The sequence below is a fragment of the Schistocerca americana genome, chromosome 1 (genome assembly GCF_021461395.2).
Source record: "Schistocerca americana isolate TAMUIC-IGC-003095 chromosome 1, iqSchAmer2.1, whole genome shotgun sequence".
Classification (NCBI taxonomy): domain Eukaryota; kingdom Metazoa; phylum Arthropoda; class Insecta; order Orthoptera; family Acrididae; genus Schistocerca; species Schistocerca americana.
In genome coordinates this window covers 140,748,762-140,764,715 of record NC_060119.1, presented here as the reverse complement: position 1 = coordinate 140,764,715, position 15,954 = coordinate 140,748,762, and the positions used below count along the sequence as shown (strand labels likewise).

Below are 15,954 nucleotides of genomic sequence, written 5' to 3'. Positions count from 1 at the left end.
TACGTTGACGGCTTGCTTGAATGTTAACATTTGAAAAGCATTGTCAAATATTTTGACGTGACGTGACAGTCAGGGTGAATTGATGGTCACGATTTCGCGATAAACCCAATACTTTAATATTCAAAAATGCTAGTGGAATGATTACTACGGATATCGTAAATTCTGTTTATAGGCATAAGTAGGTATTTCTATTTTATGGTTATAACAACACCACGCTAGTGCTGTTAGTTATAGGCAGAGGGTTTTGGTATTCATATAATATCATAGATACAATATTTTTTTTTTTTTACGTCGACTATCGATACGTCACTCACGTTGACAAACCAATAGTGTTGAAAACTTTTGAGGTGCTTTAACATTGTTGATCTTCTTAAATTGTATATTAGCCAGCGCAAATTAATTTCAGAATTGCAGCCTACAAACTCCGTAACATTGTAAACTGGGACACTCATTTATCTACAGCAGTGCCAACACAACATCCGGTACTGACAACTCGTAAGCTGCGTGGTGTGTGGGGGGACAACACACAGCTTCTGTTCAGGGGCAGACTGCTACTTCCTTTTGCTGGACGTGCGCTTCGCACAGCTGTTTGGCTGTTAACCAGCTGCGAGTACTGGGTACGCAAACTCGAAGATGGGACTTAAACCAAGAAAATCGTCGTCAAAAAATCCACCAATCTTTAGTCATGAATTTTTCATTCAAAATCACGCAGATATTGTATCTTGCGTTGCAATGGTGTTCATTATTGGTCTTATGATACAGGTAAGTTGTGCTGATTCAAAGTGTTCTTGCTTGTGTTGTAGATCAGTATGGTATCAGCATTTTACACTCTTTTTTTTGATTGAACTGTTTTACACATTAAGCGTTGTTGGCATAAATATTTTGACTTTTGTCCATAAAAACTCTTGACAGTCGCTGTACATATGTAGCTAGTAGGCACCGATGAAGAATGTTACAGTAAACAAATGTTGAGAAATTACGCTGTTGTATCTCAATTTAAATTATTTTGAAGCCTGAGAACACAATGAAATGCTGATGTTTTTTTTATTTATTTAAGAGATATGCAGTTGTCATATATTTCATGCATAACAGAAATACCAAAATTATTTCTTTCTTTGTTATAGGTGACATCACCGTTTGCATATATGTTCATTGCTGTTCATCATAATGTAACGCAGGAGACAGAAACCCCACCTGGTGAAATACCTGTGGTGCATTATACATATGGCTTGAAAGATTTGTGTGCTGTTTTCTTTTACTTCCTTATCTGCATTGTAATGCATGCTATTATTCAAGAATATGTACTGGACAAAATAAGCCGCAAATTACACCTGTCTAAAGTGAAACACAGGGAATTCAATGAGTCAGGGCAATTGATAATATTCTATCTTCTCTCAGTGCTGTGGGGTGGAGATGTGATATTCAGGTTAGTAGTGACAAGTTACTATCTAGTAGTCTGTAGCCAAAATTGTTCTAATGTTACACACTTGTTAACAGTAGATATGCATTTTGCCCTTCAATGTACAATTTATTCTTAAGTGTTCTGAATTGCTTTTGTATTCATCACTTGTGTGTTTCGTATTCCTTTGTAGACTTCATTTGTCCAAGGTGAGAATTGTGTAATTACCCTGCAGATAGAAATAAAGTGAAGCGACCTTACTTGTTTGTAACATAATTTTCAACAGACTTTATTAGCTTGTTGACAGTTTTGAAATCACAGCAGACCTAAGAATGTGAACCTAAAAGAGGTGCGATAAAGAGAGAACTCAAATTGTTGAGGTGTGTTTAAGTAATTGGAGTAGTTAGTCAGTGTAGATACAGAAGAGAGCTTATTTTATTTGAAATATTAATCATTTTAAATTCTTTTTCTTTGATGTTGCAGTATATAAAACTAAGCATTTTTCCGTGAGGAAATGTTGATGATGTAATACTGTTGACTTACTTTTGGGCATTTTAAATATGAATGATTGCCCTACCAAATCAGTAATCATTTATGAGATACAACATAGTGTTATCAGTAAAAAAAAAAAAAAAATATGGCAAGAGAAGTTCTTGCTTGGCACTCATAGAACTTAAATAGAATACAGTTCCAACTGTGTGCATTATCTGTTTGGACTTGATTTTACAATCAGCTGGCTATTTGCTTGTCATTGTTCTGGGCAGTTCACATTCGAGGAAAATGTGATATGGTTAATGTTTGTCATTGAGTGTATATGCTTCTCTTATTCCCAAACCGCTTGCTTTATTGACTTTTAGCCACTAGTTATATATGTGTTGTAACTAACTGAACGCAGTTAATTTCTCACGTGTATTTGTTACATTGCAGACACGTTGGAAAATTTAGTAGTTTGTATTCATTACTGTTAGCAGTGATGAGAGGAATGTTGTGTTAAATATATAATGGAGTATTTATTCATAATGCCATTTATTATTATGTGGAGGGTGGTGTAAAACTAAGTACCTTACATTACATCAAGCTAGGATGATACAACTGTGGCAACCATTCATTGGTCTTCAGATTAAAGATGCAGGTAAATTTGAAGAAAATATTTTATGAACAAGACATTCTAACCGTGCTGAACTATGGCTCTGAGATTGAATGTTCAGAAAAAGTTGATGGTGCAATGGAATGTCTGTTCAGACAGACACATCCAGAGTGTCTCTGGAATCAGCTGGCAGGGAGCAGCCCAAGATCATGCCAGCTAATGAGAACTGCTGAAAGCTTACCTCAACATGTTACGTGAAGAGGCCTCATTGTTTTGTGTCAGAAATGGGTGTTATGTGACAAGATAGAATTTGTCAGTGGGATATATTTTAAATGAACTTATTGGGGACGGTGGTGTTATGAAATCCATATTGTAATTGAGCCTCGTGGGTAAATTGCCAGAAATGTGCATTATTCAATATTAATGTTGCTCAAAGTACAGAAAATAAAATAAAGTCGAATAAACAAGGTATTAGTGCCACTATATTGACTGTATTCTCAAATCTGGAGCACCAATACTCCAAAAGTAAGATAATAGATTCACATTTGAAAAACGTGAGTGGATTTTCTCCATTTAGCAAAATATATGTGTCACATCATTACTGTTCTACCAGAAGGTGCTCAAAATGGAACAGATGTGTGCCCAAGCTAAATTTTTTTTTTCATTTTATCATGTTTAAAGATCCAGTGTTTGAAAAATTGGTTAATTTGCTTTGAACGCCTTCCCATTTTTTATACTTTACCTGAAAAAATTTTCTCTTTTCTTTTTTTTTTTTTTTTTTTTTTTATTTTTTTTTTTTTTTTTTAGGGAGGAGTATTTCATGAATATATCCTTGCTGTGGGATGGATACCCACACAACACAATGATATTCATGTTCAAGTTTTTTTACATTATACAACTTTCCTACTGGCTCCACTGTTTTCCAGAGCTATACCTGCAAAAAACAAAAAGAGAAGATATGCCAGCCCGTATTAGACTGGCAAGCATTTCTCTTGTTTACATTCTTGCAGCATACTTACTAAAGTAAGTTTTTAAATGAGATAATATTTATTTTTTATTTGTGTGTGATTTCTGTCTAATTTCTAATGACCACTATTATTGATTTCAGCTTCTCTCGTGTTGGAATTTGTCTGTTAGTTCTACATTACAGTTCTGAGGGCATGTCACATGCTGCCAAACTCTTGCATTTCATTGACAAAAGTGAAAATGACAACACAGGTAACTGTTATTTCTTAGTGTTAACTTTTGTGTCACTAATATAATTTGTTGGATTTTAATAACATGTTCATTATTCTTACAGTTGGTTTCATGGTTGCAAATGTGATGTTTGTTATTGTGAGACTGGGTTCCATAATTTTATCGGTCCTGACCTTTTGGTATGGCCTGGCACTCAGTGACAATCAAGGACTCGATATTGCGACAGGAAATTTCAACATACCAGTGATTAGGCAAGTATAAAACAATGTAAGACATATTAAAGATTTGTACTTGGGGATGTGAAGAGCTCATGTCTGTTAGAGAGATAGAAGTGGGTGGTATTTGGAAAACCAGTAAATACGTCTACTGTAAGTGCTTTGTGCTTTTTTTGTTTATTGTATTGCAAAGTAAATTTGATTATCATTGATTGTTCTTGATTGTATGTTCAATTCATTTTTGTACTTACATTGTGGTTTAGAACACTATTGACATATTTGAATCTGAAGCAGTTGGGATAAGTCTGTTGAACGTTACATTTGAGACTATTTGCTTCACTATCAAATCTCTTTGACACCTACATCAAAAACCTCTGCAAGGCTTTTCTCTCCTATTAAATCGGCACAACTTATATTCAGAAACAAATCTTCCAGGTAGGGTACTTCTCATCCTCTGATTACACCCAGCCATTGAAAATCTCTGTGCATTACTCCACCAAGGCTATAACTTTCTAGAAGTGAAATGAGTTTCTCTCTCCATGATACATACGTCAGACTCCACCCACTCTCATCTTCCTAGCCACAGCAACATTCTTCTCAAGCCTTGTGCTTTTATATTAAAGGAGACCACTAACTGAAAAGCAGAAGTGGTGAGTCATTGGTAGGCACACAAGTCTAAAGGAAACTTGCTAGCTTCCAGAGTGATTTTTTTTTTCGAGGTAGAGTAAAATGCGGCTCCAGGGGGAAGAGGGACTGGCAGCAGGGAAGGGGTGTGTAGTGGCTTGAAGGGAGGCAGCCAGTTTGCTAACTAGTAATGTGGGATGGAGGGGTGCCAAGTACACAGGCTAGGTATGTGATACATGGTTTTTGGAGCCAGTGGAGAGTGCCACATGCTGAAGGTGATATCAGGATTGAATTAGGTGGGGGACAGGACAGACGAAGGGGAAACTGTTGAGTGGATGGTGTAAGGATAGTGTATTACCAGAGGTGGAGGACAGTATGATTATTGGAGCAAAGGAAGTGTTGCAAGGTTATCTCCCATCTGCATAGTTCAGAGAAGCAGGCGGCGGAAGAAGAATCCAGATGGCCGGGGGTGTGAAGCAAATATTGAAACTGAGCATCTTGTGCCCAGTTGCACATTGTGCCACTGGATGGTCAGCTTTGTTCTTGGCAACAGTTGGCAGTGGACATTCATCCTGGTGGGCAGCTGGTTGGCAGTCATACCAACAAAGCTGAGTTATGTTTGCAGTAGAGTTGATATATGACATGGCTGTTTTTAAAGGCATCCTGGCCTCCATTGGAATCTGGAGGACATTGGGAGAGGTAGATATGATAGTGGCAAGGCCATGGACATCTGGGATTTGGTCTTGCTTGGGGGAGGGGGGGGGTTGGTAACATGAACAGTAACCTGTAGGTATACAGAAAGTAAATGGATGGTGATGGTGGAGAGCCGGTAAAGGAAGTGGAGTCAGCGAAGGAAGTGGTTGATATCTTTGATGTGGGGTGCTAGGTTTTGTGCAGTTGGTCAGAGGTGTTGTCAACACGATCAGAAATTGGTTCAGTCGGAGCCCAATAGCCAGCTAGAATGAGACATCCAAGATTGTTGGGTGTGTGGATTTTGGGGAGGTTGTAGATGATGGATGTGTGGGGTGTTGTTGGTGTGAGAAGGGAAATTGACTTGGGAGAGGCTCTGAGAAGGGCCAAGGATTTCAGTAGAAGGTGGCAGGTGGAGGTTATGCTGGGCTTCTGGGATGGGATCACTGTGGCAGCACTTGTAGACGGTGAAGCCAGCCTGTTAGCAGAGGCCTTCTGTGAAGAAGTCACTGTGTCTCATCACAATAGTAGTCTGCATGGAGGATGCCTTTATCATCTTTGCTACTGTTGAACATGATTTCTCCGAACGTCCTTCAGACTCTAAACCCACCACCTCACTCGTTATATAACTTAACAGTTATATCCTGACTCTCAACTATTTTTCATTGGAAAGGAAGGTATACAAACAAGTCCACAGCACCCTCCTATGCCAAATGGTTTATGGGCCATCTAGAGGGAACCTTCTTAGCCTCCAAAAACTCCCAACCCCCAGTTTAGTTCAGGTTCAGTGATGATGTCCTCATTGCTTCACAACCTCAACGCCTCCTCTCCCATCCACTTCCCCAGATCCTCCTCAGCCCAATGTGCCACGTTCTTGGATGTTGACGTCAACCTCTCCAGTGGCTCCATCACCACCCCTATTCACATTAAACCCACTAACAACCAACAGTACCTGCATTTTAACAGGTCTTCCCTTCCACACCAAAAAAAATCCCCTCATAGAGCCCAGCCACCTATGCAAGACGTATCTGCAGTAAGGAGAACCAGTATGCTGAACATCTCATGAAGGCCTTCACAGACAGGTGTTAACCCCCTACCCCCCCCCCCCCCCTCCCTTGCAACCTCCCCCCTCCCACAGGCCTAAGCCACAGATTTCCCGTGCCATATCCTTACACAACCTAAATGTGGCCACACCACCACTACCATAAATCAGCTACAAACGAGCAACCCCTCTCCCTCCGAATCGCCCAATGTCCCTTTCAACTGGAACAAGTGAACCATATGCCACATCAGGACTTTGATTATCTGTTATCGTGCCCTGAAGTGTGGGACATCCTACCAAAGACCCTTCCTCTTGAAGTGATGTTCCATCACATACCCAACCTACAGAACATCTCAGTCCATCCCTATGCTGCTCCCACTACCAACCCGTCGCCACAGGTGCCAAATCCCCATGGTACACCACAGTGCAATACTTGCCCAATAAATCCACCCAGAACTTCCTAATCCAGTCCTGTCACATGCTTATCTCCCCCCCCCCCCCCCCCCCCCCAACTCCTCCTCCTCCTCCTCCTTCTCAGTCAGAGGCCGGGCCACCTGTGAAAGCAGCTGTTAATACTGCTCAATTTTTTTATGACTGTATGCCTATTAACCAGCTGTCCACCAGGATGAAAGGCTGTTGCCAAATTATTGGCAAGAACACATTTGACCACCCAGTGGCACAACATGCAGCCGATCACAATATTCCAGTTTCAATGGCTGCTTCACAAGCTGAGCCATCTGCAGCTTTTCCTGCACTACCAGCCTCTCTGAACTGCGCAGTCGGGAGCTGTTCATGCAATTCGTCCTTCGCTCACATAATTGTCCTGGCCTCAATCTTCGACAAACAAGTGTCGCCACAGCCTCCACCCAACAGTTCGTTTCCTCCGTCCTGTCACCCTCTCGCTGTGGTTGATTTACAAAGTCCTGCTCTTCATTTGGAGAAACCCCCTCAGTAAATTATGAACAAGTTCTGTTTTAAGTCAAAACAGTGATTGCTACCCAGTCCCTAGTGTTTCCCTCGTGTAAAAAAAAAAAAAGTCCAAGATATACCTGTTATTGTAATACCCCATGGGAGTTTGAATGTGGTACAGTATTCCATTTTCTTCACCAGGGCTTAATGCTGCATATGGTTGAAGAACTGTGCAAACACTTGAAGATGCGAGAGGTCCACTTTGTACTTGGTGTGTGTTGACGGCCTGTCAGACATCCAGGTTGATAAGTTGTCATCCTTGCTTTTGAAGGTGTTCGTGTCCTGAGAAATCAAAATCATGGTGTATCATTGTAAAGTGAAGTCATATTTCCCACTCCAATGTGGTGCTTTAAATACCAGCAGTTTGTGTGCATATGTCTTCCAGTTGTACAGAGGACCTAATTTGTGCAGATTGTATTTGGCAACCATGAAAACACGCCATGTGGGCTATTACCTTTCTGTTTTAGTTGCATAGATGACAGCCCTACCTGATCCTACTACCACAACCTTAAGGTCTCTGATAATCTATCACATTTTGAAGCTTGGGAAAGGTACAATCACTTGTATCCGGTATCAGTGGCATTGACTTTTGCCACAATTGTGATAGGCCATCGGCAGTACCTCGAGCATTTACTCTCTGCTTTCTCTCAACATAGACCTCTGGTAGTCACACACGTAAATGAGCCCATAGGGGAAGTAGGCTTTCCTCTCTTGCAGTTCCGGCAGTGCTGTCTTCTGGGACCATCACATCTGGCTGAAGAAGCAGCGTCCTCTTCTGTCCTCTATTGGTGACAGGGCTCATGGTATGAAACTTTCTTCCAAGAAATCTGCAGATCAGCAACCCAGCACCAACCAGTGGCTGAAGGAACTGCTGGTGGTGGTTTCTGGGACTGTCCCCTCTTCATTTACTATCCTCACAGCAGATAAGTCCTCCAAAGAGTCCCCACCCTCTAAAATAGTTTGAAAAAAAGAAGAAATCACAGCAGGAGGCTACTCTGGTGATTGAGGAGGTGCCAGGTCCCCCCGCCCAGCCCCTCCCCTCCCCATCATCACCGTCCAAAGCCCTATTCATCAATGCTGTTCCACTGCCACCGATGACAGACAGTGAACCTGGGGTGAGCTTCCCTACGGGCACCTTTACACCTAACCAGGTCACCCTCAACAAAATAATTAAGTGGAACTGCAATTGATATTAGTCACTTATAAACACAAACAACAACAACAAATGTATCTGGTTCTGTGATTGTGTTGCTCTCCAAGAAAAGCATATTTAACTGATGACTGTTCTCCAACTCTTAGAGGTTACCATGGATTCTGTCTTACTCTCTCCCCTATCCCCTCCTTTCTATTGAGGATTTCAGTGCGTATAACATACTGTGCGGGCATACTGTATTTCCTGGAAGGGGCCTTCCGATTGACCAACATCTTTCAGATCTTTGTCTGATACCCTTTCGTACTGCCCATGAAACTTTTTTGGTTATCAACACTACAATCTTTTCCCCAATCTTGACACTTCATTACAATGGTCATTATATGATTATCTTCGTGACAAACATACGTCTCTTCATCCTAGCTGTGGGCTAAGTTTGTAGTCTACTGTGTCACCACAGAACAACTGTTCCAGGTCTCCTTTGTGCTGGTATTTCTACAGATGCACTTGTTTGGGCTGGATGCTGCCTGAGACTGCAGTCGTTTTAGTGTGTGTGTGTGTGTGTGTGTGTGTGTGTGTGTGTGTGTGTGTGTGTGTCGTTGACGAAGGCCTCTTTTACTGTAAGCCTCTTCATTGTTTTCTTTTTTGCATTGCTTTCTCAGTGTAGCAAGCCATATTAATTAATTATTTGTGTGTTTATGTATCATAAAAATGTAGTTTGGCAGTGTTAAAATGATGCTCCTTGTAATGGCTAGTAGATATTCATTTTGGATGTCTTCCTATGGTAACAGGATAGCAGCATTGGTAGCAGTTTGCACGCTACAGGCCTGGTTGATGTGGAACTTCATCACACAGCAGCTGAAGAAGCTGCGAGAACAGGCTGCACTGCAGGCCCCTGCACGAAAACCCAAGCAGGACAAGCGAGCTGCCAGCAAGAAGAAGAAGGAGGAGCGTAAGTTACAACCAATTCTTTGACATGTATGATCAAAACGTGACAGGAGTTTTTGTTTTTCATCAAGAATCTTTATTTATTCATCATCAGTGTCAACTTTATTGCCCTTCAGAATACTCCTCTTTGGATATAATGCACTTGCGCCAGCACTTCCTCCATTCTTGGAAGCACCTCTTTTGAGCCTTGGCAATCGAAGGACATGGCACCGGGCCATGCCTGGTGAATACGGTGCCTGAGGCAATATAACGGTTTTGTTTTCTGCCAAAAAATCACGAACAAGCATTGAACTGTGAACAGGAGCATTATCGTGATGCAGTTTCCACAAGTGGTTCTGCCATGGTTCTCTCCATTTTATTCAGATTGCTTCACACAAGCAGTGTGTAACTTCCTGGTAGTATTCCATTTTGACTGTATGACCCTAAGGCAGGAATTCATGATGCACTATTCTGTTGTAATCAAAGAAAACTGTGAGAAGAATCTTCACATGTGATCAAACTTCTCAAATTTCTTTCGCTCTTGGTTCTTTAGTTAGTTTCCATTTATATGGATGGGGCCTTAATTTCAATATCATACTCGAATACACAGGTTTCGTCACCTGTCATAACCTTCTTTAGAAGTTTTGGATCATTGTTGACTTCATTCAGCAATTCCTGTGGGGGTGTCTTCACAACATTGTTTTTGGTCAAAATTCAACAACTTCAGAACAAACTTTGCTGCAACATTCTTTCATGCCCAAAACATGCAAAATATTTGATTGGCCTGAGACAGACAATATGCCGACATCATCAGCTGCCTCCTTGATGATAATTCGGTCATTTTTCCAAAACCATTTTCTTTACTATTTTCACATTGTCTGCAGCAATAAATTGATGTGCTAGGGCATCCAGGACGGTTGTAGTTTTCAATGTTTTCTCGACCTCTTTGAAGCATATACACCACTTGTAAATTCTTGTTTTACTCATAGTAGAGTCGCCAAAAGCACAGTCAACATTGTTAATGTGGTGCTGCGCTTTATTCCATTTTTCTAGCAAAATTTAATACATTTCTTTGATCCATCTTTTTTGAGAGGAAAACACATGTAACATTTTCGACTGTCAATAATAAGCTGAAAATTCAAAACATTTGAAAATACAAACATGCATCAGGAACATGTTTTACAACTGGATAAAAAAAATTAAAAATGGGATGTTTAAAGCTCACAATATTTTAAAAAATCCTGTTAAATTTTGATCACATGCCGTACATGTTGAAATATTTCATGTTTTCACTACTACTCCTCTATCCCTATTGGGTGAGATGGTAAAGAGCACAAGACAAAGAATCCTTTTACAGGAGGAGCAGGGTTCAATTTCCTATCAGCCCATCTTGTTTTAGGTTTTTTGCTGTGTCCCTAAACCATATCTGGTTAAATGCTTCTGTCAACTATAACATTTTAAATCTAGCCTTCCTTCCTTCCTCCTCACCTGCACATGAAAAACTGTGTATGTTGTCTTAGTAACAGACTTATTTCAGAAACTACTTGTGCAGCTGTATCCTTCCAAAAGTATATAATGACAGCATGATGACATAACTATGATGTTCTAAATACTATTTTGTTATTGAAGAACCAATATTGCATCACTGATCCTGAGTTGATATGCTGCGTGAATGTGTAAGCACATGCAGCCATGGAACACTGTTCTTGCTTGTTCTTATAGCTCAATGTGACAAAGCAGTTCTTGAGTCAAGAAAATTGACAGTGTTCCACAAGGCGATCTTTTCATCAGGAACAAAATCATTGCTCATTTGAAAGTAAAAACTTGTTTTTGAGATGAACTGATAGCTACCAACTACAGCACCACCACCAGTCTTATGCAGGTCTTCTGGCATTTTGCTGGTGTTGCAACCTCCCTATAGAAAACAGCAACCTCATGGAAGTTCTCACACTTCATTTACACAATGTTTTGCACTTTCCCGGTTGTGTAGAATTTAAACTCACACTTACCTTATTTGGCTAGTGTAGGTTTATTGCAGCTTTGTTTTCATTGTAAAGAATTGGTCAAGTGGTCATTCACCAAGTGTGCTGAATCAAGTATGCTAACCAATTGGAATCCAGAAAATCAGAAAAACATGTTACATGGTTTTATTTCTTCAATAGTGATTTGCATGTGTCTTAGACTTTTTATTTGCCATCATGGTAGGTTTTAATGTGTTGGTTGTGATTGTACAACTTTCATTTCAGTATAACATAAGAGAAAAGGATAAATTGCTACTGATCTCATAAGAGTTGGTGTTGAATGGCAGACAGACACAATGATAGATTTCAGTGTTATAAACTGGACTTTCAGAATTCCATTTAATATACTTCCTCACTGGCACAGAGTCTTTTGTAAAGGTGCAAATTTCTTTTGATATGCAGGATGGGAACCATCTAACGATGCTTTGGTGTTTTTGTATCTTTTGTGAAGCCATGTTTCATAATATTTGACAAACGATTCTACACATATTTAATAAATTAGATAACTTTAGAATATTGTATTAATAAGAATTATTAAATTCATAATTTAGTACAGAGTTTGGCCAATTATGTTCCTTTGTGCAGAAAGTTGTCATCAAACACAGATGTAATATCAGCCCTGCTTCAGAAAAATACCGTTCCAAATAAATAATTCAGTACTCAGCAATGGAGCTCAACTACCATTTATCTGGATAAATTAATATTAACTGCCCAAAATAGTTAGGAGATTACATAGTATCTTTCCAAGATGTCCTGCCTATGATGGTATAGCTGCTTACAGGGATGTGTCATCCCATTTCTGAGAAAAAGAGGTCGTAACAGATGAACATACAGATAGTCAGATAACAAATGACAATAAAAAATCCATTTAATATAATTACAGATTAACAGTTTTAGCATTTTCCCCCTTTCTTATACTCTGAAATCTTGCTTTTTGCCAAATTTCACAATTCTAGATCAATGGGAAATACTCCATAGGTTAGAGTGGATTGGTGAGTGTATATTACATAAATGGCTGTATTTTTTATTGCATTGACTTAGAAGTGTAATATTTTTACTCGTGCAGGGGAATGGAGATCTGAATGTGTGACATAAATTTGTTATACCTTCCCATTCATGAGAAAAAGGGTTTTTGACACATGGACAGACCAAAAAGTGATAGTAGAAGAGTTCTATTGTTATGGATCGAGGTACCAAACCCTAAAAAGAGTAAAAAATAATACTTCCATGTTCAGAGCATTTTGCTCCTAAAGCTGAAACCATTGAAGATAGGAAAATGCAGTTATTTTATGAATGTGGAGTGAGAGCACACTACATTGTGACAGCACATACATTGTTATCTTAAAACTTACATCCATAAGGCTTAGGCATAGTTTGTAGCTTTATTCCTGTCTCATTTTATTTTTATTTTTTGTATTCATTTATATTGAACATTTTGAAACAAGTAAGGAAGATCTTTTAACATTTCGTTCATTGTTTACAGACAAACGCAAAGAGGAAGATGATGAACTGCCAGAGGTGGATCAAAATACTAAGAAGTCACTACGATCCAGAGCTACTGCAGTGAAGTCCAAATGATACAGACACCGTGGTAGAGATAAATCATGAACATCACATTCCATCTTGTTGATAGCAGAAGTTTGCACACATTTCCATACCATCATATGTCTTCATTTGGTTGTCAGTGAGAGTTTGCACAGTTTATGAAAGTTAACAGGTTAAAAAAAAAAAAAAAGAGCTCAGTTATTTCCATGGAATCAAGCAAAGGCAGTCCTTCATTGTTACAGATGCTGTATGTCTTTCACTCCTTTTCATTCAGAATGAAGTCACTGCCTTTTCACTTTTTTCTGCTGTAATCAGTTTACTTTTCTGTCAGTGGCTATGTATATTTGCTGGAGGAGCATAAGAGACCTGGTTGATTGTGATCATCATTAAACTTGTTCATTAGCAGTGAAAACTGAATTGAATATGAATTCAGTAAGTGCAAGATATATCTTTAATGAACACATGGAACATAACTCTAAACATGTGTGTGAAAATTGTTTTGTGTGGAATTCAAGGAGCTTGCTTTTATCTGGTTCACTATATAGGTTTTTGGACAAAATTGTATTTGTGGTTGCTACATTTTCAGATAGATTTATCTCAAAAGATAAAAAAAATTAAAAACATATTAATGAAATTTTGATGTTAATGCTTCATGCTCAGATCTCTGGATTCTGCGCCTTACTAGCTACATTGGCAACTATTGAAAGTAGCAGTAATGCTTTTGTTATCAAATGTAATGAAATGCTGAGGCATAGCTGGGTGTAGTTCCTTTTGCTCTCTCCCCGCAATATCATGTTTAAATGTTTTTATGAGCTATTATATAGTTCATATACTGCAACTGTGGACTGTGACATTATAGTAGATTTTTCATTGGAAATGAATTGAAGCAAATGTAGAACACTAGCAGGGTTAGTGTTCGAGCTAAAGTAATGTAATATCATTGTGTTTTTATGAATTGCATGTATGTTAGATTCCTGATATTGATAGCCTTTTTAATGCTTTTAAATAAAATTTTTCATGAATGGTTTCTATTTAACGTTTTCTTCATTGGTGTGAATGGAATTGCGAGATACATATCTGAAAATTGTCTTTATATGGCAATGGTGCAATAATGTTTCATGTTGTGAACATGTCTTAAAAATTCTGTTATATTGATTGTAGTTTCATTGTATCTATACAGATTCAGGCTCTCATGACAAGCTGAATAAAGATGCTACTGTGTGAATAAACTGGTTATGATTTTTAACCATCATAATGACTGTTAATAAAATTCAGAATGAAATATTTTGTTCTTGACCATCCTATCATCACATTTTAAATGACATTGCTAAACTCAATGCTTTATACGAGACACATTTAACATTGAGGGGTCCAGTACGTAGCAGCCTGTGAAAACATACCACATTTAACAAAATTCAGTAGATTAGAATGGTATTGGTTAAACAAGTGTAATAGAAAAAAAAAACCTGGGTACTACTAGTACTTAGCCAGTGCTGACATAGTAACAGTAATTAGTAAAAGTGAAATAACTCGGTCAGCAGGAGAATATTACCATCACTACTTGGTGAGACCCAACAATATGCCAAATGAGTGTGTCATAATTAATGATGATTCGAATAATTAATAAGTTTTTTATGGCCCTGACTTTAAAGTGTGAGCCGTAAATTTTCTAGCAAGCAAACTTCTCAGTAAGACTGTTACGGTTATTGGATCATTTTGGAAAAAAAGTTAGATGAATTAGGAGAGAGAACACACAATTAACACATATAAGTAAGCCGCCTGGGCACTATAATCATAGTAGGATAGATCTGGTAAAATGTAAATAATTTAGGAGTAGAGGAGACCACTCACCCAAAAGTAGAAGCATTGAGTTGTTGACAGGTCATACAAAAAAGAAAAATAATAATAAAAAACAAATACTAACATTTGGAATGAATCCTTTCTCAAGCTAGAGTACAGGTAAAGAAAAGAGAGACGCACGTGCGTGTGGTGTTTGCATTTGACAACATGTAGCGGTACAGGTGTGTGCGAGTTTGTGCTCTACCTTGAGAAAGGATTCATTCTGAAAGCTAGCCAGTTTTGTTTCTTTTTTGTGTGTGCCTGCTGATGACTCAACACTTCTGTTTTTTGGTGTGTGATCTCCTTTAATCCTAAAACTCTTATATGCCTTTTATTTTTATAAGGCGTAACGTAGCCAGAATTCAGCAGAACTGTGAAGGGCATGACTAGAATTTTGTGTACTTTGTCTAACAAAACAGATGTTCATTCATTCACTCACTCACTATTCATTCATTCATTCATTCATACACCATTTTCTCTGTTGTGGACTGGCAAGACAGCCAATCCACAGTGACGGGTAACCGAAAGGCACGCGCTTAAACTCACGCAGGCTGGCGTGAGGTCTGAAACAGGATACGTAATGAATGCTATAAAGAAAAGTACGTAGTTGCTGGAATACTTAACTTTAATCCACAATTGGTGAACATTAGTCTTGTTACTGTACATGCTTCATTAGATACATAGCAAAGGATAAATGGCACCTTGCTAGGTCATAGCAATTGACTTAGCTGAAGGCTATGCTAACTATCGTCTCGGCAAATGAGAGCGTAATTCTCAGTGAACCTTTCCTAGCAAAGTCGGCTGTACAACTGGGGCGACTGCTAGTAAGTCTCTCTAGACCTGCCGTGTGGCGGCGCTCGGTCTGCAATCACTGATAGTGGCGACACGCGGGTCCGACGTATACTAGCGGACCGCGGCCGATTTAAAAGCTACCACCTAGCAAGTGTGGTGTCTGGCGGTGACACCACATTCTCTATATTCCATTGTGAAGGACGGTCTTCAGATATGTGGAAGAGTCAAATTACACATTAACAGGCAGAAGCAGTTGCTGGAGGCTGCTTCTGTAAGGTACACTCACAACAAACTGTGATCTGTGCTAATCTACTCACATCAATAATTATGGGAATTACTAAGAGATTAGTTTATGAGTTTATTCACACCAGACTAATCAGTTACCTTGAAAAAGCCACTGTTCCTCCTCTTATACTACTCAGTCGGGGTTTTTATGTAATACTTGGAGCGTTTGCAT

The 15,954-nt window shown here is 39.1% G+C and overlaps 1 protein-coding gene across 1 annotated transcript; it reads left to right on the top strand.

Moving 5' to 3' along the window:
* The first annotated feature begins 489 nt into the window (after window positions 1-489).
* LOC124550984 (translocating chain-associated membrane protein 1) lies at window positions 490-14,095 on the top strand. Its single transcript, XM_047125809.1, has 7 exons — window positions 490-762; window positions 1,125-1,426; window positions 3,294-3,509; window positions 3,595-3,704; window positions 3,787-3,934; window positions 9,165-9,325; window positions 12,805-14,095. The coding sequence occupies exons 1-7, from the start codon at window positions 634-636 to the stop codon at window positions 12,897-12,899; spliced, it is 1,161 nt and encodes a 386-aa protein (XP_046981765.1). The 5' UTR covers window positions 490-633; the 3' UTR covers window positions 12,900-14,095.
* Window positions 14,096-15,954: the final 1,859 nt, after the last annotated feature.

Coding starts and splice junctions, on each gene's coding strand:
- LOC124550984 (XM_047125809.1), top strand. CDS start 634: ATGGGACTTAAACCAAGAAAATCGTCGTCAAAAAATCCACCAATCTTT. Junction 763..1,124: donor TTATTGGTCTTATGATACAG/GTAAGTTGTGCT, acceptor TCTTTGTTATAG/GTGACATCACCGTTTGCATA. Junction 9,326..12,804: donor CAAGAAGAAGAAGGAGGAGC/GTAAGTTACAAC, acceptor CATTGTTTACAG/ACAAACGCAAAGAGGAAGAT.